Source organism: Ursus americanus, chromosome 7 (assembly GCF_024610735.1).
Source record: "Ursus americanus isolate L20-20 chromosome 7, mUrsAme1.1.p, whole genome shotgun sequence".
Lineage (NCBI taxonomy): Eukaryota > Metazoa > Chordata > Mammalia > Carnivora > Ursidae > Ursus > Ursus americanus.
The window spans coordinates 35,612,276-35,635,178 of record NC_142133.1 but is presented as its reverse complement, the minus strand read 5'-3'; the positions used below and the strand labels follow the sequence as shown (position 1 = coordinate 35,635,178).

The following is a 22,903-nucleotide window of genomic DNA, read 5'->3' as shown; positions in this document are numbered from 1 at the left end:
TTCATCCCTCTTGATGAAGCTCCTCCAAAGCTCCCGGGCCGAGTGGGGCTCATCAGTGCTGCTCACCTGGCAGGGCTATGAATAACAACTAGAATAAGGGCAAAACATGGAGCTCTGCATGCAGCCTCACAATAATAGAAACGTCTTACCAGCCAGAGAATGGATGAGAAATATATGGAAGGAACATTCTGGTGGGATTGAGTCTTGAAGCCTCATCTCTCTTTGGACTTTAGCCCTGAACTGAAAGTTATTGAAAATAGAATCTGCAGAAATATGTCAAAATCCTTGCATCTAAACCAGGTGTTTTAGCCTTCTGAGGGCATCAAGTCTGTTAATACTTAGCACACTGTTCTAATAAGAGTGGCTATCTGATTTCCCAACTACTACAGAAGAAAAGAAACAGCCTGAAGAGTGGGGCTGGTAGGTTGTTTTTAGAGACAGACATGTAGATGACAGGAAAGTGAAGGCCATGGGGAAGGACAGAGGAACAATAACGAAACATAATCACATTATTGTCTAGTTCCATAGGGAATGCTCATAATGACCACTTAAGTGGAAAAAGGATGGTTTTCTGTTTGTTTTTTAAAGATTTTGCTTATTTGACAGAGAGACAGCGTGAGCACAGGGCAAGGTTGGGGGGCAGAGAGAGAGGGAGAAGCAGACTCCCTGCTGAGCTTGGAGCCCATGGGGCCTGATGCTGGGCCCTGAGATCATGACCTGAGCCAAAGTCAGACACTTAACTCACTGAGCCACACAGGTGCCCTGGAAAAGGATAGTGGTGTTTTTTTTTTGTTTTGTTTTTGTTTTTAAAGATTTTATTCATTCACTTGACAGAGATAGTGAGAGAGAAAGCACAAGCAGGGGTAAGGGGAGAGGCAGGCTTCCCGCCCGAGCAGGGAGCCCGATGAGACACGGGGCTGGATCCCAGGACCCTGGGATCATGACCTGAGCCAAAGGCAGTTTAGCCGATGGAGCCACCCACATGCCCGAAGTTTCACTTTTTAGGGAAGGTATTTTATTGGAACCTCAGTGATTCTGGATAAATTTGATGCTGTTGAGTTGATCCTGATTAAGGCTAGCCATATTCCTCATGGGTTTGAGGCATGCTCTGATCTCAGGTTCACAGGGCAGGTCCTCCCCACCCAGCCCTAGTCTGCTTCACAGGCTAAAATCTTTCCATTTCAGTTGGATTCCTTTGTTCATCAGAGTGAATTTGTGTGTAAATACTTTCTCATCTGAGAGCTTGCTGATAGTGGCTCCCTGATGCCCTGAAGATAGATGCAGAGAGGACACTCTGAGATGGACACTCCCTGGGGATGGCAGGCCTGGGTGGGGTGACCTAGATGTCCAGAGGGCAGGACAAAGCCACTGGGTTTTGGGCTGGATTGAGTTTTTAAGGAGTAGCAGGGGGCAGGTGGAGGACAAATTCCCCCCTTTTCACTGCATTGCCTAAAGATGGCCCACTCACTGAGGCAGGGCCAGGTATCTGTTTCTTTGGTAGCCTGTCCCCTCAAGGCTCTCTGGCCACCTGGTCCCCAGATCTGCTTCTGTGAGTCACCCCGAATGACTTCAGGGGTGCTCCAATCAGTGAGCGAAGAGAAAAGCCAGGTATTTCTGAGACAAAGATTATTTATTCCACACCATCTGAGAGAGGGACGTTAAGTAGAAGGCAGTGGGATTGGAGATGTGTTACACCACCAGGAGGTTTCTGTCTTAACAATAGATGATTATATAGTATGCATGCATAATACATTACACATCCTCTTGTTGATATTTGCAAATGCTGTTTGATTACAAAATGATGAAACATTTCTTCTAATGGGAAAGAATAATAATAATAAACTAAAATAACAATATCAAAAGTCTTTGGAAAGATTTCAGAGGTTTGCAGAGCCATTCACACTGATGTGTCCCCACGGCCAGAAGTAGAGGAGGGCTTAGTCAAGTGGTGGTTCTAAGAAACTGTGTAATTAAATTCTTTATTTTTTTAAGTAGGAATATAATGTGAGGGGTAGAAAAAAACCACCCAATTCTAACTAGTGGAAATTAGATTCTGATGATGAAGTCAAAATGATTTTTATAGGGAGAAGGGTGGGCAGCAGCAAAAGAAGACAGATGAGCTTAGATTTTTAATGAACCTATTGTTTTTTCATGTGTATGTGGTACCTTGCGTGTGATACACCCATATCAGGATACACAGAAGGAGCAAAGTCCAGAATTAGCAGTGATTGTAAAGTAAGCATGTACAGCACAAAGGTTGCTTGTCTGCTTCCTTATTGAAGTCTGTATGAGCAAGAGGATGAACAAGGCAAAAACAGGCCCTCTGTTAGGGAGAGGCACAGAGTGTTAATGTAAGAGAGAAAGAAAAAGTGCCCTATTTCCATTTGTTTCCAATTCTGCCTCTCTTGAGAATAGCCCCAAATGGCAGGAGGTGGGGGTGGGGTGGGGGGGTCATAGGGAGTGAAATGAAGTACCCAGTCATAGAGGAGATGTTAGTGGAACTCCCTCAACCCCTGCTGGGGCAAAGTCCACCTGTCTTCAAGAAATCACAGCCCAGTGTGGAAATTGTCACGGTAGGGATGAGTTCAGGGCAGTGCAGGGTGGGGCCCTTCAGGGAGGGCTCCTGGGGGTGGCAGGCAGAGGCTTCCTTCCTTGGAAACCAGCTCCTGAAACCGTGACTCTGCTCTAAAGCATTTTTAGGCATCTGAGGGCTGCTGTCTTTGTCAGTCCAGTGCTCTCCCTGGCTATTTGTTCCAGGGGTGGCTATACACGAAATGCACCCCAAGCGAGTGCTAGGACTGGCCAGGCTGGCCTGGTAGGTTCAAGGGTGTGGCCCGCCCCACAACTGGGGCCCACGACACCATTCCTGAGCTTCAGGGCCCAACACTAAAGTTCCTTGTGTGTGCCTCCTTGGTGCCTGGCACTGTGCTGTGTGTTCTCTGGTGGCGTCAGGACACATCATATCCTGGGAGGTGGGTGGTGTCAGGCCATCCCCATTTCACAGTGAAATAAACAGCCTGGATGTTAAATATCTTATAAAGTGCAGAGCCAGGACTTGGAGCCAAGGTCTCTAAGGCCAAAATTGGGGGTCGGGGGGTGGCATTTCCATACCCAACCCTGGTCAAGACCAGAAGTGACTCGGCTGAGAAACCTACCCTTGGGAGGAGATGGAGCCAAAAATCCAGTAACTGGCCACCTCAGCCCAGGGGAAGGGCTAGTAGAAGGACCGGACCCACTCGTGGGCCCCCCACTCTCACAGAGCTAACACCTGCCTGCAAAGTGCTTAGGGGTCCCTCCTGCAGAGGGGTCCTTGGCAGCTCACTCTTCATGAAAAGTTCTCTCAACCAGTGGTCATTTTGGAGAAGGAAGGCGGTAGTTTAGAAACATGTTTTTAGGCAGCGGTGGCCTTTTCCTCCCCTAAAAACTATTTTTTTTTTTTAGAACAGTTTTAGGTTGATAGCAAATTAAGAGGATGATACAGAGATTTCCTCTGTAGCCCTTGCACCCAAACATGCATAGCTGTCCCCATCATCAGCATCCCCCACCAGATCTGTACATTGGTTACAACTGATGAAGCTATGTGGGGGCTCTTTTTTCCAAACAAAATTTCCTCTGAACATGCTTAAAATTGAAAACAGATACAAAAGGAAGTATTCTGTGTGAGGAGATGGTGGGGAAACCTGCACATGCCTCCTGTTTCCTGACCCCCTCCTACTACTCCGCCCAGATTCTCCAGAACCCAGATGTAGTTTATGGCTCCTGTGCTGAGGTGGGGAGAAATGATGCTACTCTATTAATGAGCTCTTCTCCCAGTCTGTGCCTCTGGGACATATGTTCCAAGTGCCACATTTTAAAAAAATTATGGTAAAAAATAGATAACATAAAATTTACCATTTTAACCATTTTTGAGTGTGCAGTTTAATGGCATTAAGTACATTCATATTGTTTTGCAACCATCACCACCATCCATCTCTAAACCTTTTTCATCACCCCGACCTGAATCTCTGTACCCATTGAACAGTAACACCTCATCCTCCCTCCCTCCAGATTCTGGCAACCAGTGTTCTACTCTGTCTCTGTGAATTTGCCTATTTTAAGTACCTCATAAGTGGGATCAAACATTTTTTGTGTGTGTCTGCCTTATTTCATTTAGCATAATGTCTTCAGGGTTTATCCATGTGGTAGCATGTGTCAGAATTTCCTTCCTTTTTAAGGTTGAAAATATTCCTTTGTATGTACATCCCATATTTGTTTATTCACTCATCTGTTGATGGACATTTGAGTTGCTTCCAGTTTTTGGCTGTTGTGAATAATGCTACTATGAACATTGGTGTATGTGTTCTGGTCTCTGATTATAATTCTTTTGGGTATATACCCAGAAGTGGAATTGCTGGATCATGTGATAATTCAATGTTTTAATTGATTAATTAATTAATTTATGAGAGAGAGGGAGACAGAGTGGGATTGGGAGGGAGGGGCAGAGGGAGAGGGAGAGAGAGTGGTTTTTTTTATTTTAAGGATTTTTTTTATTTGAGAGAGAGTGAGCAAGCACGAGTGGGGGGAGGGGCAGAGGGAGAAGCAGACTCCCTGTTGAGCAGGGAGCCCAATGAGGGGCTTGATCCCAGGATCCTGGGATCATGACCTGAACTGAAGGCAGATGCTTAACCAGCTGAGCCACCCCGGCACCTCATGCAGGGAGAGAGAGTCTTTTTTTTTTTTTTTTTAAGATTTTATTTATTTATTCAACAGAGGTAGAGACAGCCAGCGAGAGAGGGAATACAAGCAGGGGTAGTGGGAGAGGAAGAAGCAGGCTCCTAGCAGAGGAGGGGCTCGATCCCATAACGCTGGGATCACGCCCTGAGCCGAAGGCAGACGCTTAACCGCTGTGCCACCCAGGTGCCCCAGGGAGAGAGAGTCTTAAGCAGACTCCATGCTGAGCGAGGAGCCTGATGCGGGACTCGATCCCACAACCCCGATATCACGACCAGAGCGAAAACTGAGAGTCAGACGCTCAACTGCTCAACCGACTGCACCACCCAGGCACCTCATATGTTTAACCTTTTGAAGAACCGTAAACCATTTTCCATAAAGGATGCACCTACCATAAAGGATGTACCTACATTCCTACCAGCAACGCACGAAGGCTCCAATTTCTCCACTTCCTTGACATTGTGGCAGGCATTTTTATTTTGGGGCTCCTAGCTGAGGAGCCTGATGTGGGGCTAGATCCCAGGACCCTGGGATCACGCCCTGAGCCGAAGGCAGATGCTTAACGACTGCGCCACCCAGGCGCCCGTGTGGCAGGCATTTTTAATCTCTTATTCATAGGTGTATCTCCAGAGACAGGGACAGGGCCTAGCACGTAGTAGATACTCAATAAATATTTGTGGAGTTGAATGAGTGGGAGGCCTTAGGTCTCTGGAAAGCTGTACCAGGGAGCCCTTCTACCTGTTAACCAGTCAACAGAACCTTCCCCTCTAGTCCCTGCGCAGCTCTAGGAGAATCACCCTTTTGATTGGCTAAGTTACCTAAAATGCGCACTGGTGTCAAAGAGGAAATGGTGGCACTGTGGAGATGAGGGAATCTAACATGCTGGCTAGCATGGGAGTCTTTCAGACTGTGGGTCTCCACTCATTTGTGGCTCCTGAAACCCCATTTTTAGTGGTTAAAACCAGCATTTATGAATAATGAAATACAAAAGGTATACCAGGGTATACCCCATGGAAGAAAGAGTAAATATCATTTTGTGAAACTTTTGTTTTTAGTGTGATATTTATGTATGTTTATAATGGATCGCAGAGAATTTGAAAAACACTGTTGAATAGGGTATACAGCCTGTGCTTAAAGAATTCCCCATGCAGGGGAGGGTTTACTGCCGTACAACAGAGCGCATGCTGCTTGGGGGTCTGCTGGAACATTGGAATGTTCTTCCGTTATTGAGCAGAAGCCATTCAGCTGAAAGATGTTTCCTCCGAGGTCCTTCTGTGTGCTAGGACCTGTAACAGGCCCTTGAGATGAGAGGAGTCGAGGGTGCCCTCAGGAGTTAATGGAGAAGAGAGGTAGGAGAGCAATAAAGGGGCAGACAGATGTGGGAAGGGAGGGGAGAGGAGGGCCGGGAATGCTGCCTGGAGGAGGCCAGGAAGGAGCCAGAATGAGCCTTGAAGAATGAATAGGAATTTGCTACTCTCTACCAAGAGAAAAACTTATAGGAAAGTATGAAGATGAGAAAGGGCAAATTGTGTTCAAAAAATGGCAAGTAACCTGGTCTGGCTGGAGTCCCGGGTCCCTAAGGAGGTCAGAGATAGGGATGGCCAACTTGGGCCACATGAGGCAGGAGAGCAGGCAAAGCTCAAATGTGAAAAGGTCTTTGTGTCAAGAGCTTAGGTTTTCATCCTACAGGCAGAGGGATGTCTTTTGAATATTTAGAAAACAACTTGTCAGGATGTATACCGGGTTCTGGGGAATTAGGGTGAATGAAACCTGAGAAGCCATCATCCCAGTGTAGGTAGCTGGTATGACGTAAGGAAACACAGAGACAAATGGTTCTAGAAAGTGAGATGAACAGTGTGGTGGGATATAACAGGTCCTATGAAAAAGAGTGAGAGGGGCACTTGGTTTAGACTAGGGGGAGGCTTCTGTGAGTAATGGTTCAGTTGCGGCCTGCTGGTAGGAGCCTTCTCCGGAGAGGTGGCAGCATGGGCCAAGGCCGCCGTGCGGAAGGCCCGGAGCAAGACGCAGCAGAGAGAGCGGGTGGGAGTGGCTGAGCCAGCCCAGGGAGGCCCAGGTACCAGATGGGGCAGGCCTCGAGTAAGGATTCGGGATTTTATCCCAAGGGCAGTGAGAAGCCATTGGAGTTTGAGCAGCTGTAGGTGTGTGTGTGTGTGTGTGTGTGTGTGTGTGTGTGTGTGTGTTGTGTGTGTGTTTGTGTAGGGGAGAGGGAGAGACAGATTGAGAGAGATTATTTATTTTTACATGAAAGGAAAAGTACATGCAGGGCAAAGATCAGAGTCAGGAGGTCCAGAGGAAAAGAAGGAAGAGAGACAGTGAAGGGCTGTGGAAAGCCCACCCTTATTTTCTGTGGATCTTGGAGCTTGGCTGTCTGGACCTGGGGTTGGGAATAGAAGTGACAGAAGATGCCCAAAGGATATGACACTTGGGGAAACACTGGTTTCTTCTGCCAGAGGGCAGGGAGTAGGGAGGAGAGTCTTATTTTATTCTTCAGGACTCCTTTTCCTGGTTTCTTCTTAGTCAGACTGGACTGAACACTGTGTTGCCACCTCTGTATCTTTGTCCAGGCTATTCACCCTCCCCGGAACACGATTCCTCCTACTTTCTTTCTTCCTAACCCAAGGTGGCTTATCCGTCAAGGCCCAAAGGAAGGCCCACATCGTCTCTAGGGCTTTCCCCACCGTTCCGGGCCCCCCTCCCTGCCAAGCCCAGCCCTGCACTGTCTGTGGCCAGCAGGAATGGGAAGAATGGTGCTCCTGGCATGTGTTGTGACACTGCACCTATGAGGAACCCTTTTGAGCTCCAGCTTTGAGCAGGATGAGAGTCTTCCCCACTGAATGACCTCACAGTCCCCTCCTACTCTCCTGGCCCCCAGTGAAAGACACACGTGGCAGGAGCCCCAGTCAGTGTGTTCAAGTCAGCATGAGACTAGCTGTGAAGTCCCCAGAGGGGGTTCTGATGGCCTTCATGTCCTTCACCATCTGGAGCAAGTGGTCCCTAGGCCCTGAGTGGGGAGGCGCTGGGGACTGATGTCAGAACCACCTCCCAGGGTCTGCTTGGATGAGGTCTAGAAAACTCTCATCACACTTCCAAATGAGGGCTTTCTGCTGCTCGAAACAGTGGACTGGGGACATAAAGTCTCAAGGAACATTTTAGGTGTCCCCATATGAACTTGCTGGTCTGGGCGGCATCAGCCTACTCTAGGGGCAGCCTCTGGTGAACAGACTCTGTCCTGAGCACACTTGTATTTTTAAGATTTTATTTATTTGAGAGAGTGATGGAGAGAGAATGCAAGCTGGGGGAGGGGCAGAAGGAGAGGGAGGAGCAGACTCCCTGCTGAGCAGAGATCCTGTTTGTGGGAGTCTATCCCAGGACCCTGGGATCGTAACCTGAGCTCAAATCAGACACTGACTGAGCCCCCCAGGCGCCCCGCCCTGAGCACACTTGTGTCTGCCCAGAGGTGGCAGCGGCGAGGGTTCTCAGTGCTGCCTTCTTACCTGCTGGGCAGCTGGGCTGCTCAGGAGAACTGTTCACCACTGTTAGCTAATCTGCCCCTACTGCCACGTAGCCTGGACCATGGAGAATTAGCCTTGTGGGAAGCAGCCCAGCCATTACTCTCCCCCGCAGGGCAGAGTCTTCGGTGTCTTTTGATTGGGATTTATATTAGATACCCTGTTTGTTTTCTCCAGTGAAGGCATCTGTATGTGGGGACATCTGTGTCCCACTCCATAGGCAGGACTTCCTTGGTCCCAGTCTCCACAGGTCTGGTCTAGGATGATTGCTTCCTTCTCTGAGTGTCCCTCTGGACTCCTTGCACTTAATTTAGTGCATGCCACATAGTCTCCATTTTAATTCCGGCTATCCCACATTTCCCCTCCAAGCGTGATGGAAATTCCACCCACCATTGTTGCATGATGCTGAGGCAAACGAGCAGAAACAAATATAGATTTATATATGATTTCTGGGATTAATGTTACTATCCGAGTCATGCCCAGGCCTGGATTCTGTCTACCCAGCTTTGCTGCATCTCCCCTACCACAGACTTGTGACAAAGGTCTAATTGCTTAATTGTCTTCTTCCCTAGTAGACTCTTCGTTCTCAGAGGGCAACAACTGTCACATTCATCCTTCCTATCATTGTGAGGTCAGTTCTCCATATGTATTTGTTCAGTGGACCAGTGTATGAATTTTAAACTTCTTAAGGGTAGAGACTGAGTCTTTCTCTTTCTTACCAGTTCCACATCTCATTCTAGCCCAGAACTAAGGCGATAATAAGGCTAATAGGTTGGCTATTGGATGGGAGTGCTGGAGAGTCATCTGGAGAAGTTTCTCAGGTCAAACTCGATTTTGATCCTCAAAGAAACAAAGAAACTCAAAATCTAGACTCCCAAATATCTGGAGTGCCTGTCAGGGAGAGGTCAGACCCTATCACATGTGAGCTGTGATCCTGGGCATTGGGAAGGTGGTATGGTAAGGTGGGAAAAACTTGGGTGGTGAAACAGGAGAGGGGACCAGTGGTGCTCAAGTGCCAGGAACTGAGGAATTGGTTAACTCCACTCTCTGCCCGCAACGTCCAAATTTAAAAGAAACAGGAAGAGAAGAAAGAGAAGGGACTGAAGGGAGGGAAGGGGGGGAGGAAGGCAGGCGAGAGAGAGAATGAGCCTGGGCTTGGAAGCTAAATCAAAGTGGATCTGAATCCCCTTTTCATCTCCCTTAAATATGGAACTCCCAGACATGGTATTAATCTTTGTGAGTCCTAGTTTTTCTGCATCTGTGGAACGAGAATTAGGTTAATGCATGTGATAGGCCCCACACTGTTCTTGGCACATGGTAGACACTCGGTAAATAATGGGAATTATTAGTACCATGGCATTATGTATTTAAAAAAAATTTTTTTTAGAGATTTTTTAATTTATTTGACAGAAAGAGTATGCATGCATGAGCAGGGGGAGGGGCAGGCAGAGGGAGAAGCAGACACCGCGCTGAGCAGGGAGCCCAACACAGGGCTTGATCCAAGAACCCTGAGATCATAACCTGAGCCGAAGGCAGACGCTTAACCAGCTGAACCACCCAGGTGCTGGCATCATGTTGTATCGGTGAGGGTCCAGCCTAACATAAGCCAAAAATGGTTATTTATTAGAAGACTCCCAGCTCGTAGCCTTGAAGACAGGGTTGGCTCTGAGGCTTCAGGAAGACCAGGAAACTTGAACCTGGGTTTTCAAAAAAAGCAAGACTGCCTTTAGGTAGAGGCCATGCCAGCCTCCTTGTGTGATACGAGACAGAGTCTCATGGGCTGATCTGGGTCCTGTGCTGACTGTCCCACTGGGGAGTGAGGGAGATGGAGTTCTCCCTCAGAAAAGTGAGGTGCTGTATCCAGAAGAATGGAGGAAAGATTGCTAGACAGGCAGAACTGTTGACTGTCACACACGAGACTCCCCACCCCCCACCACGCCCACCCCCACCCTGGTGCTCCCGTAGGCCTGCCTGGCAAGCCCTCAAGTGCAAAATGATGTAACTACTGCTTACCTTACCTGTTTTCTTTAAATTCCTCCATCAGTTTTTCATTTCAACACACTCTCTGGCCAGCCTGGCCCCGCTCCGCCCTGAGCAGGAGGGTGGCATCTTTACTCAAAGGGCTACCCTGCTCCAGGGCCCCTAGCCTCCTCCCCGGCTCTCCCCAAGAGTCCCAGACCCAAATCCTCACCTGCTCTTTACAAAGTTCTGTACGCCCTACAGAAAAGAACCTCAGGCCAGCATTAAAATTTTCATTTGCTTTTTCCTACTTTTATTTTTTCAATACTGACTCTTCTTTTTACTTTACCCTTGGCCCAGCCCTGCCAGAAATGTGTTCTTAGGAAGGCTGCTGGGAGACCTTGGGTTTCCAGTAGGAAGAGAAGCCTCAACTGGGAGAAATGGGAAACCCAAGTACTGAGGATCGCCAAGTGTCCTTAAGTATGGAGCCCTCCACAGGGCCAGGGGAGGGAATAACTCCCCCGCTTTGCCAGCCCTTTCTGCTTTCCTCCTCTCCCCTTTTTCTGTGCCCAATATTCTACTGCAACAATGATATCCACTCAGGGTGTCTAAAAGGGTCCCACTTCGGAGGTAGAAGATTTCATGATGACCGCCTTAGGCCCGATAAGGGAGAGAAGCAGGCCTACTTCTTGGGACTGATCAGTCAGCATATTTGCCTTTGTGCCCCTGTCTTCCCCTCTCTCCTGGAAGATTCCTAGTACCAGTGTTCTCATACCCTGCCAAGGCTTGTCCATTCCAGGAGCTATTGCCTGCTGTGAGCCTACCCCATCCCTTTGCCCCTATTAAAGCTTCTTTCTGTATCTCTTGTCTTTTCAGCCTACTCTTTGTTAGATGAGTTAATTCCCACAGGGGTGGTAAATTCAAAATCCCAGAAAACTTGCGTTTTATAGGGGAGATTTAAAAGGGCAGAGTGTCAGTGTCAAAGGGTAGCTCTAAGGATTAGCTCCTCATCGTGGGGGCCCCCTGGATAGTATAGCTTTAGTGTTTGAGGGAGGGAGGGAAAGAAGGATAGACAGATGAATGAAGCGGTGAGGGTGCAAAGAACCGACGGGGACAGACTCACAATCACAATCACCCTCTCAGGAGTCTGTCCATCACATAAACGGATGGCTGCCGGCCTGCCTACACGGGCCTGGCTTGGGGGGGGCAGTCGGACTCTACCAGCCTGAGCATCACTTAAAATTAAGGAAAAGGATTTTGTGAAAGAAAATTGTTAGAAGCAGTAAGATGTGGCGTTTGGACAGGGGAATTTTTTCCTTTTTCTTTTCTTTTTCTGAGATCTAATAATCCGCAAACCACAAAATTCACCCTTTGAAGTGTACAATTGAATGGTTTTTAGTGTATCCACAAGGTTGTGCAACCATCGTCGCTAATTGCAGAACATTTTCATCACCCCAACAAGAAACCTCGGACCATTAGTAGTCGCTTCCCATCCCCCAGCTCCCAGCAACCACTAGTAGACTATACTCTCTGTCTCTAGGGGTCTGCTTATTCCGAGCATTTCATATGAATGAAATCCTATAACAAATGCCCTCTTGAGTCTTGTGTCTTTCACTTACTATAATGTTTATCATGTTGTAGCTTGGGTCTATGCTCCTTTCCTGTTTCCTGCTGAATAATATTCCATTGCATGGATACGCCACATTTTGTTGATCCTGCTGGACGTGTGGAGGGTTTCTACTTTTTGGCTATTATAAATAATATTGCTATGGATATTTATGTACAAATGTTATTGTGGACATATGTTCTCAGGTTGTTTTTTTTACTTTTTTTTAGTGATACTAGGAATGGAATTGCTAGGTCATATGGTAACTCTGTTTAAATTTTTGAGGAACTCCAGTGGGTTGGGGATTTTTGATACGTTCTTTTCTGATTATAAACAAAAGTTCATTGTAGAAAATTTACAATATATACAAATATACTCAGAAGAAAATGAGATTCTCTGTATGACCCATTAATAACTACCTTTAATATATTAGTGTATTTCTTATCTTGTTTATGTACATCACTTAAAATTTGTATTGAACTTAAAATATAGTTTATGTCTTAATTCTTTCACTTTACCTTCTACTGTAAGCATTTTCCATGTCAACAAATATTATATATTGTTTTTGACCGCATTCTATCATCATTTGATGCATTATAACTTATTTAATTAACTGCTATTCTTGGACATGTAGATAATTGCCACATTTTTGTGATTATCACACGTGGTGCAGTATCTTTGTGTATAAATGTCTATCTACATCTCTGATAAGTTTTTTTTAATATGCTAAGCATTTCTTTTTTGTTGTTTTGTTTCAATCTGCTAGGTGTTTTTTTGTTTTGTTTTGTTTTGTTTTGTTTTGTTTTGTTTTGTTTTGTTTTGTTTTGTTTTAGGTAAGCTGTATGCCAAACATGAGGCTTGACCTCATGCCCCGAGATCAAGAGTTGCATGCTTGAGGCACCTGGGTGGCTCATTTGGTTGAATGTCTGATTCTTGGTTCCGGCTCAGGTCATGATCTCAGGGTGATGGGATCAGCCTCACATCAGGCTCCATGCTCAGCTGGGAGTCTGCTTGAGATTCTCTCCTTCTCCCTCTGCTCGCACACACTCTCTCTCAAATAAATAAATGTTTTAAAAAAAAGAGTTGCAGGGGCGCCTGGGTGGCTCAGTTGTTAAGCGTCTGCCTTTGGCTCAGGACATGATCTCAGAGTCCTGGGATCGAGCCCTCCATCGGGCTCCCTGCTCAGCAGGAAGCCTGCTTCTTCTTCTCCCACTCCCCCTGCTTGTGTTCCCTCTCTCGCTGGCTGTCTCTCTCTCTGTCAAATAAATAAATAAAATCTTAGGAAAAAAAAAAAAAGAGTTGCATGCTCTATTGATTGAGCCAGCCAGGAGCTCCCATATATCTCTGATAAGTTTTGAGATACAATAAAATCTTAGAAATGAAATTTCTGGGTAAAAGAATGTGAACATTTAAAAAATAAACCTTTCATTTTGAAATAATTTTAGATTTACAAAAAGTTACAAAGATAGTACAGAGAGTTCCCATGTACCCTTCACACAGCTTCCTCTAACATTAATATCTTATCTAATCAGAGTATATTCATCAAAACTAATAAATTAGCATTGGTACTTTACTCCAGACTATATTTGGCTTTTATTAGTTTTCTTACTAATGTCCTTAATCCATTCCAGGATTCAGTCCAAGATACCATGTTGTATTTAAGCATGTGAATACTTTGAAGGCTTTTGGTGTGTGTGTGTGTGTGTGTGTGTGTGTGTGTGTGTGTAAGAAAGTTGTGTCAATTTATATTCCCATCAATAGTATAGGGGAAAGACCTTGTCAACCTAATAGGTATTGTAGCAACAGCAATAACATCAATTTAGCAGGTATTAATTTTTCATTTTTTTAAGTATATGGATATGTTATTAGATAATATATTCAGGAGAGTTTTAAAACCACTTCATAAATGAGAACATTTAAATGGAATGATGGCAGCTTTAGAAATACACATACAGTTTTGGAAACAATGTTTGTCACTCTTTTTAAATATTGTTCTTTCTAGATTTTTTCTTTTTTTTTAATTAAAAAATTTAAAAATGTTAATTCCAGTATAGTTAACATACAGTGTTATATTAGTTTCAGGTGTACAATATGGTGATTCAACAATTCTGTACATTACTCAGTGCTCATCACAAGTGCACTCTTAATCCCCATCACCTATTTCACCCATCCCCCCAGCCACCTCCCCTCAGTTTGTTCTCTGGCTTTGGTTTGTCTCTTTTTTTCTTTGTTCATCTGTTTTGTTTCTTAAGTTCTGCATATGACTGAAATCATATATTTGTCTTTCTCTGACTGACTTATTTCACTTAGCATAATACTCTCTAGCTCCATCCATGTTGTTGCAAATTGCAAGATTTCGTTCTTTTTCTATGGCTGAGTAACATTATATTGCATATATATATAACACCTCTTCTTTATCCATTCATCTATCCACGGACACCTGAGCTGCTTCCATACTTTGGCTATTGTAATAGTGCTGCTATAAACATGGAGGTGCATGTATCCCTTTGAATTAGTGTTCTTGTATTTTTGAGGTAAATACCCAGTAGGGCGACTGCCAGATCGTAGGGTAGTTCTATTTTAAACTTTCTGAGGAAACTCCATACAGTTTTCCACAGTGCCGCACAATTTGCATTCCCACTAACAGTGCATGAGGGTTCCTTTTTCTGCACATCCTGTGTTTTTTATTTTAGCCATTCTGACAGGTTTGAGGTGATATCTCATTGTGGTTTTGATTTGTTTCCCCCTGATGTTGAGTGATGTTGAGCATCTTTTCATGTGTCTCTTGGCTGTCTGTAAGTCTTCTTTGGAGAAATGTCTGTACATGTCCTCTGACCATTTTTTAAGTTAGTGAACGTCTCTTAATGGCTAGTGGGTTTACAGGTTTTTCTCATCTGTTTGGTAACTACTTGTACTTTTTGTTTTTTATTTCCAAATCATTGATAGGGCCTTTTGTCAACGTCTAAGCCTTTAGCTTCCATTCAGGCTGACATGCAGCCAGTGTCAGGTAAACATCTAGAAAGCCATCACTGCATCCTGCAGAGTCATCAAGGCAGTGTCACCCAGGAAGGGGAGGCCTGCCAGATGTTTCCTGCAGGCCTTGTCTCTCCTGCAGAGGCCTGCCCGGGTCTGTGGAACCTGGGTGACAGTGAGGTGTGCTTTGCTAGTGACCCAGAGGCCAGCTGTGTACAAAGAGTGGTACAGGGTCGGCAGTGACGTGTTGTAAAGAGCATTGTCCAGGAGTCCAGAGAATGGGGGTTTCGTCCTGGTTCTCTTACTACCTGTGTGAACTTGAGCAAATCTGCTCTGTTTTCTGGGCTCCCTTTTTTTTCATCTGGTTAATGGTCAGGATCTCAGGGACCGAATAGACTGTTGCAGAGCACTTTGTAAAGGACTGTACAGGTGGGCGATGCAGTCATAGGAAATGCTGTCGTGAAGGGGGCTGAGTAGAGCCTTATGTGGGTAGTATGACTCTCAATCCACCATCCCAGGAGGGCAAGAAATGCTCCTGAGATCAACTCAGTTCCAGCGTGAACTCCCATCTTACTGACGGGGAGGAAATTCTATTGCTCTCATTATAGGCCCCCTCCTAATAAGGGCACCCAAGAATCCAGGAGGCTTCTGGTGCTGCCCAGGAAAGGGGCACTTCTATAGTCTGTGCTCTCTCTCATGGGCCCTGGTACCCTGTGAGGCTAAGACTGCTGTCAGGCCCTGCTTGAGGCTTTTGTGCCCAGGGCCCTGCCTCCCCACCACTGAGGCCCACTGCTCACTGAAGGTACAGAGCACTAGTCTGGATCCTCTTCCCACTCCCCAACGTCCCCTTTCCCTCTCCCCTTTCATTTTCTCCCTCCCAGGGTGGCCTTCAAGACATTCCTCTGAGTCTGCAAGGAGCTCAGGCTCAGGAAAACAGATGCAAAGGAGAGAAGGGCCCAGGGGTGGCTTCTGTCTGGTCCTGAGTCTCAAAGAGGACAGATCCCAGACCTTCTTGGAATGAGAAGGCAAAGGAAAAACGCAACCATCTAAACACAAATTAATACCTGAGAAAATAATCTGGCCACACCAAGAAGAAATGGGAAGATATGTCCTTTTGTCCAAATACTGTCACAACCCCGTGGGGTGTTCTCAGGCATATCATACATTGTCTCTGAGCCTGTTTCCTCCACCGTGCAGTGAGGGGCTGGTTCCATGACCTCTAAAGCTGCCGTGGACTCTCACCATCCTAGAGTCAGTACTTCCTGGGAAGGGGTGAGGTTTTCTTTTACTTTGACATTCTTGGCCTTTCCTAGTCACTATCACGTGACCTGACCATGACCCCTCTAGCAGCATTGTGGACAGACTTCCTGAGGCCTGTTGTTGGTCTGATCTGTGAGTGTCTTTGTAGCTCTGTGTAATCATCATGGTGCATATGAGCTAGCTCTGGGCTTGGCCTCAGCGCTCTCTCTGCGTTATCTCATTTAATCCACATAACTGTTTGTTGGGTTGGTCCTACTGTTTTCATTTTATGAAAGAAGAAACAGAGGCCAAGTAGCTTTCCCACAGCCAGATGGTAGGTGAGGGACAGAGCTAGCTTGATTCTGAAGCTGAGCTTTCTAGCCCACTGGGCTGTGTCCCCTCCTGGAGGCAGAGGGGACTAGAAGGCAAATGTCCTGGGAAGACTGTCTGACCATCTTTAGAACCAGTCTAGGAAAATCCTCCCCGAAGCAACTCCCAGGTACTTGTGTCTCCCTGGGGCCTGAAGAGATGGAGAGAGTGTTGGGAGGAGCACAAGAGCCCCCTCCCTAGGGTTCTCTGGGGGTGAGAGCAAGCATTCCTCAGAGTTCCGGGGTTGCTATTTGGATGTAAGGCCAGGGACCCTGGCTGCATGCTGACCCTGCAGAGGGCTGTCCTCCTTTCTTCAGTCGCTCGGACAGGTACATGGCTAGTTGTGTTCATGCAAAGGTGGTCTGAGAGTGCCCCAGCCTGCTTCCTTCTTCTGCTGGGGTGGGGGTGATGACGTCTGGGTTTACATCCACTCACTGGGCAGATACTTGCCACCGTCATCACCACCCACATGCAGGGCTCATTACCTAGAGGCAGGTCCAAGACAGCTTGGAATGGTGTAGCTCACACTGACACGAGCAAGCCTCCCCCTCAGTAGTTCTATCCCACCAATCCCTCCACTGTCGCCACAGAGTTACTCCTACTTCTCTCCTTTTCACCCCATGGGCTAAAAATTGGCTATGGAAAAAGAGAAAAACCCCAAGACCTAGTGATCTTCCAAAGATGCATTCTATTTAACTTCCCTGATGAACTTGTTGGGAAATGGTATCTTAAGCCAGGTTATATTCACTCAAAAATCATGTTGGATGGGATGCCTGGGTGGCTCAATTGGTTAAGTCTTGGACTCTTGCTTTCAGCTCAGGTCATGATCTCAGGGTTGTGAGATCAAGCCCCACGTCCGGCTCCACGTCTTTCTGCCTCTCCTCTCCCCCTGCTCATGCTCTCTCTCTCTCAAATAAATAAGTACATCTTTTAAAAGAAATCATGTTGGACTGTTTCTTCTCATTTGTACTTATTAAGCCCTTCCTAGATGGCACTGGGCCAGGCACTGTGAATATAGTAGAAATCCAAGACAGAAGATCCAAAGCCCATCTTTCATTTTACAGGTGGGAACAGGACAGCCCAGAGATTCTAAGGAGCTCATACAAGGTCACAAAGCTTCTTGGGGGCAGTTGTGGGTTTGGAACTTGAGGTTCCTGACTTTCAGCCCTGTGCTCTTTCGACAGCATCTTACACAACTTACAGTATGGTTGGTTGCAGGGGCAGAAACAATGGCTCTGGAACAATTTTAGAACTCTTAGAGGGGAGCAGAGTTCCCCTTGCTGGTGATTTCCCACCCACAGTGGGCTTGCTGCCAGTGTCTTTATGTTTTTTACTTATAGATGCTTGTCTGGGAGCTGTAATTTTCTTTTGAGACACTGGGAAATCCCATGTTAAAAAAATGATTTGGTGAAATTGAATTCTTACATTTTGCCCAGTTTGTGCTTCTTCAGAGTGAGTGAGTGTGTGTGAGTGTGTGAGTGTGTGTGTGTGTGTGTGTGTGTGTTATGGGGCCATTCTAGCACTTCCTGTCCTCAATTTCATATAGGTTGATCTGGGTTAGGGCTCTCTATATGTGCTTTGTACAGGGCACAGTGACGAAGCGGGAAGTGGGAATGAAGTGTTGAGAAGAGTTAACTCAGGCTCATGTGGAAAGGAGATGCCATCTTACTGACTGGGACACTCCGAATGTGGAGGGAGAGGGGGTCTGCATGGCTGTCCACTGGTGGGGTGCGGTGGGGTCTCAGGGTGAGAAGAAAGAGGCTGATAAGGGGTTTTCTTAACCCAGAAGTGTCCAGGTTTTGAAGGCTCCTGACTCATTGTCAATATCAGTCATTCATTCACTCAGATAATTCTGGAGAACATTCAACAAATGATGATCTACAATCAGCTCTGGGCAAAGGCCCTGTGTCAGGTTCCAGGAAGGATGTGTTCTATATCCAGGGATATGTCTAGGTTGGTCTTCGTGGTATAGGAGAGAATCCATCTTCTCCAGGTCCCATGGCCTGTGTGAGGGCTCCCAACTCTATCTCATTGGCTCTGGAGTTGACTCCCAGCTCCCGGGGTTGGGATGGGGATGAAGACCGCTCATCCACACTGCTGCCTCACCAAGATCAGATCGGAGGGAGCTAGGTACTGTGGGGCTGGGCCTGGCTTCTAAGGAAAAGTACTACCGCAATGCCTCTGAGAAGCCAGTGGGCCAAGAAGCAGGGCTTGGAGGAGCATGGGTTTCCGTCCCTCCCTGACTTACACCAGACTTTTTGTTAGAGAACATGAAAACCGGGCCCACTATCTGGAAATGAACCCAGGTTTGGATCTCATGAGAGCTCAGAATAGAGTCTCAAAACAGAAGGCTGGGAGAACTTGGTGCAGGCAGGGATGCAGGCCTGAGGTGGCCAGTCCTGGGTCAGAGCGTCCCTGGGCCACACAGTGGGGAGAGACAGGGCTGGGTGGGGCAGAACTGCGGTTGGGTCACATTTCTAACTCTTGTTTTTTTGGAGCTATGAGTCGGACAGATTTTATCTTGCCTGTTTTGACCCTCCATGAGGCAACAGCTGGGGGCCAGGGGAGAGACAGAGAGCAGCAAGCATGCTGGTTCTTCTTTTGGTCCATTTAGCAATTTCCTGTAATTTTTGAGCAAGAACAGGTATAACCCTTTGTGCCCTGAGGTGTGCAGTCTCCAACATATATGCCTGAGGCCCTGAGGCCATCTAGAAATTGACCCTGGCTCAGTCCAATCAAAAATAAATTCATTGACCACGGGGAAAGGTCAGGCGTCCATTATATATGCAGCCTTGGCCGGGCTCTTACCTTCATCCGGCTGTTCTTTCAGCAAATAGTTTTGGAGCACTTATTTTTGTGCACTGCACAGTGAAGGTCAAGGCTCACATTTTATCTGTGAAGACATGGGACCACAAGGAGAAAACCACCACCTGGCTTCTGTTTCTAAATGAGTGAAGCTGGTGGCAGTTTCTTGGCAAATTCAAATGTATCTGCTATACACAGATCCTTTTCCTCAAGTAATTCTGGGTGCTTTCCAAACTTACCAATTCCCTCAAGAATGGGGGAGGAGGCCAGGAAGCTCTCCAGGGAGAGGAACAGAATGGTTGAAGGCCCTCTGTTAAAGGGAACAAGGCCCCTTTAAAAACCTGAGGGAAGGCACTGTGACAAGGAAGGAAAGGTGAGTTTGCAGGTTGGGCTCTTGGTGGGTGAATGGGGTGTCTCTGAGCCTCACTCACGATCCCACTTCACCATCCCTTTTCTTCACCTAGGACACCCCTTTCCTTTCTCAGTTCTCAGTTCAGGCATCTTAGCTTCCAAGGAAAACTGCCATGACAGCTACTCTGAGAAGCCAGTGGGCCAGTTCCATTACCCAGCATCTTGATTCTTACCCTATATCTCTCCATTATATTTCTCAAATTGATCTTTCCGAAAGACCTCTAGCTCTGTTTTTTTTTTTTTAAGTAGGCAGGGCTTGAACTCACCACCCTGAGATCAAGACCTGAGCTGAAGTCAAGAGTTGGCCACTTAACTGACTGAGCCACCCAGGCGCCCCAAGGCCTGTAATTCTAGACTGGGAAGACTTCCACTGCTCCCCATTGCCTTCATCACTATCAGAATCACCATTTTTTAAGCTTTCTCCATGTGCCAGTTAAAACCCCTCTAGATCTGGTCTTGCTTTCCTTCTTGGTCTTCTCTTGACCCCCAAGGGCTAGCTAAAGTGAATCACATGCAGTGGCCTGCATTCTCAAGCCTCAGGGCCTTTGTTCTATCTTCCTGGAGTACTCTCCCACATTCCTCACCTAGCCAACTCCTACCCATCCTTCAAAGCTCAGATCAACGGTTTCAGCCCCCAGGAGGCTTTGTAAGGGCATCCCCCTTCTGCTCTTGCCCAGCACTCTCCACAGAGCTCTGTCTGTCAGTTTAGTTCTAGTTTCCTAGTTCTGTTTCCCCTATTAGAGCTTCCCAAGAGCCTAGCTTGTTTCTGCATCCTCAATACCTAGCATAGAATCTGGCACATAGTTAGCAATAAATAAAAATCAGTAATGAAGGAATGCATGAGTGAACAAATGAATGAATTCTGCTTGGAATTGGGGTGTTCACTAGGGAGATAATGTTTGAGGTGAGTCCAAAAGAATGACTAAGAATTTGTGAAGCAGGGGCGCCTGGGTGGCACAGCGGTTAAGCGTCTGCCTTTGGCTCAGGGCGTGATCCCGGAGTTCTGGGATCGAGCCCCACATCAGGCTCCTCTGCTGTGAGCCTGCTTCTTCCTCTCCCACTCCCCCTGCTTGTGTTCCCTCTCTCGCTGGCTGTCTCTATCTCTGTCGAATAAATAAATAAAATCTTTAAAAAAAAAAGAATTTGTGAAGCAGGAATTCTAATTTCAGGGACAGGGAATTGCCTGTGCCAGGCATGGAGGTTTGGGAGAATGGGGTGTGTTAAGGGAACTACGGCTAGTTCTGTAGCTGAAGCAGAAGCTGAGTGTGCAGGATACGCCAGAGATGGATCTGGAGAGACAGGACAAGGGACAGCGACTGTCAGGCTCTGGGAAGCCTAACTTTGCCCAGCACAGAGCAGAGCAGGACACAGAGGGCGCTTTTGATGCTCGAGGAAGGTGAGCGGGAACGGCCAGTGCCAGGCCCTGGGGAACTGGGAAGAAGGTAGTGGGGGTGTGAGCCCGAGCAGGCCAGGGCACAAAGAGCAGGGGTGGACTTGTGTGGGGTTTAGATGGCTGTGACCCGTAGCCAGAGGAGGTGTGAGGCTTGTGGGATGGTGACACTGTGGTTTCTGGCTTGGGTTCCTGTGTGGCTAGTGAAACCACTCACCAAGATGTCAGCCTGGAGAGGAGCAGATTTGAGAGCAAGAAAAGGAGTTCAGTTTTGCTTATAAGACCTGAAAAATGTAATTGGAAGGGGCCATCAGGTTTGGAGAGCTTTTTGAGGTCCCTGTTCAAGGCAGAGCTGGGGGGATGGGGTCAGATCCAGGTGTGCTCAGATGATACTAGCTCCTGAGAGCTGATGTTAAATATTCAGGAAATTTGTGAGATAATAGTTAAACCTTCCTATTATTAAAAAATTAAATTACATGAAATTACAATTAAGAAAATTGTATTAAAAACAAAGGTACTCAACTCATCACTTCTAAGAATTTCAGAATATTTTATTGTTTATGGCTTTAAGATTATTTGTATCTGTTATGTCTCTGGATATACTATATGATGTGGTGTTACTGTGCTTTTCTCCCTAACTCCACATTCAGTGGCATCACATTGGTAGCTTGAAATCGGCCATGGTGGGAATATTTGCACCATGGAAATTGACAGACACCACACATCAGGGCCTGATTTATTGCTTTGGTGACTGTCTAGATTTAGGAAAATTATGGAGAAAATGTTAATAATGCACTTTGAATATATATATGGTGGCTATAGCTATTATGTTGTGAATGGCACAGAGAAATTGAGCAGATGTTCTTCCAGTATTCAAAAAGTATTACCTGATTCAGTAAAGAAGTTGCTTACACCATTGACAAAGGAGTGAACTTGCAACATGTATCATCATTGTTTCACTTTTTCTTATTAGTCACACAAGAAAAATATCAACCAGTATTCATGTTAGAACTACACTCATTTGTCAATTATAATTATAGGTTAGTTATGGATTTAGTGGTTGGTAAAAATCAATGAAAGCTTTCTGTAACACTCAATTTGCTCTATGCAATTTACAGTATAGACTACTGTATATCTTATTACTACTTGTAAATTGCTAAACATCCTTTATGTCAGTAAAGTTTATAATGAAGTCATATATGATTACGGCTTTTCTCCAGAGGGCCTGTTGTTATGTATTTACCAGTGCACCGCTGGGCAGATTGCCTTAGGCTGAGGAGTGACCAGAGACCAGACTGGACTCTTTGGAAAGATTCCCAGAAGAGGGAGGGAATCATCGATGGCAAGAAGCTCCCATCAGTGGAGAGACCAGGGACGGGTGAGTGAGGCTCAGGTGGAGGGATTGGGCTGGAGGGAGAGTTCTGAGAAAGGATGTAGAAGTGAAGAGGGCCTGGTGTGGGAAGCAGCTGGGCCCGACTGTTTCCTCTGCCAAGGAGGGTGCAAGCTATGTCCTGAGAGTGAGAGGCACACGGATGAGGAGGTGAGGTGGGGTGAAGGTTTGGCCCAAGTGGGCAGCGAGGGACACAGAGGAGAGGCCTGGGAGGATGAGGCTGACTCAGGAAGCCAGCAGAGACCACAGCAAAAGAATTGTAACCATGAGGGCGAGAAGATGGGGTGTGAACCAGATTCCAGCCATGGGCCAAGCCCTGCCGTGAAGGTTGCTGTATTATCTCCCAGGACAATCCTAGAGGAAACCAAGGCTGGGCGAGGTTAAGTCCTTTATCCAGAGCCGACAGCCGGTGAGTGGCTGAGTCAGGATGCAAACTCAGGCACCAGGCTCTGTTGACAAGGCAGGAGCCTGCACAGTGGCACTTCTCTCCATGGCAGAGCCCCTCAGACTATGCAAATAGC

General features: G+C 46.6%; 1 protein-coding gene across 18 annotated transcripts in view; it reads left to right on the top strand.

Moving 5' to 3' along the window:
* ASPRV1 (aspartic peptidase retroviral like 1) overlaps positions 1 to 22,903 on the top strand; it is a 107,404-nt gene that overhangs the window by 73,010 nt on the left and 11,491 nt on the right. For 15 of the 18 annotated variants that reach the window (XM_045788178.2, XM_087863487.1, XM_087863485.1 and 12 more), the window contains one exon: positions 22,239 to 22,370. In XM_045788178.2, the coding sequence (XP_045644134.2) occupies positions 22,239 to 22,370 (132 nt within the window). Of the gene's footprint in view, positions 1 to 4,559; positions 8,872 to 22,212; positions 22,371 to 22,903 lie in introns of those variants that run through there. The other 3 variants (XM_087863493.1, XM_087863492.1, XM_087863495.1) reach the window with 2 other exon arrangements.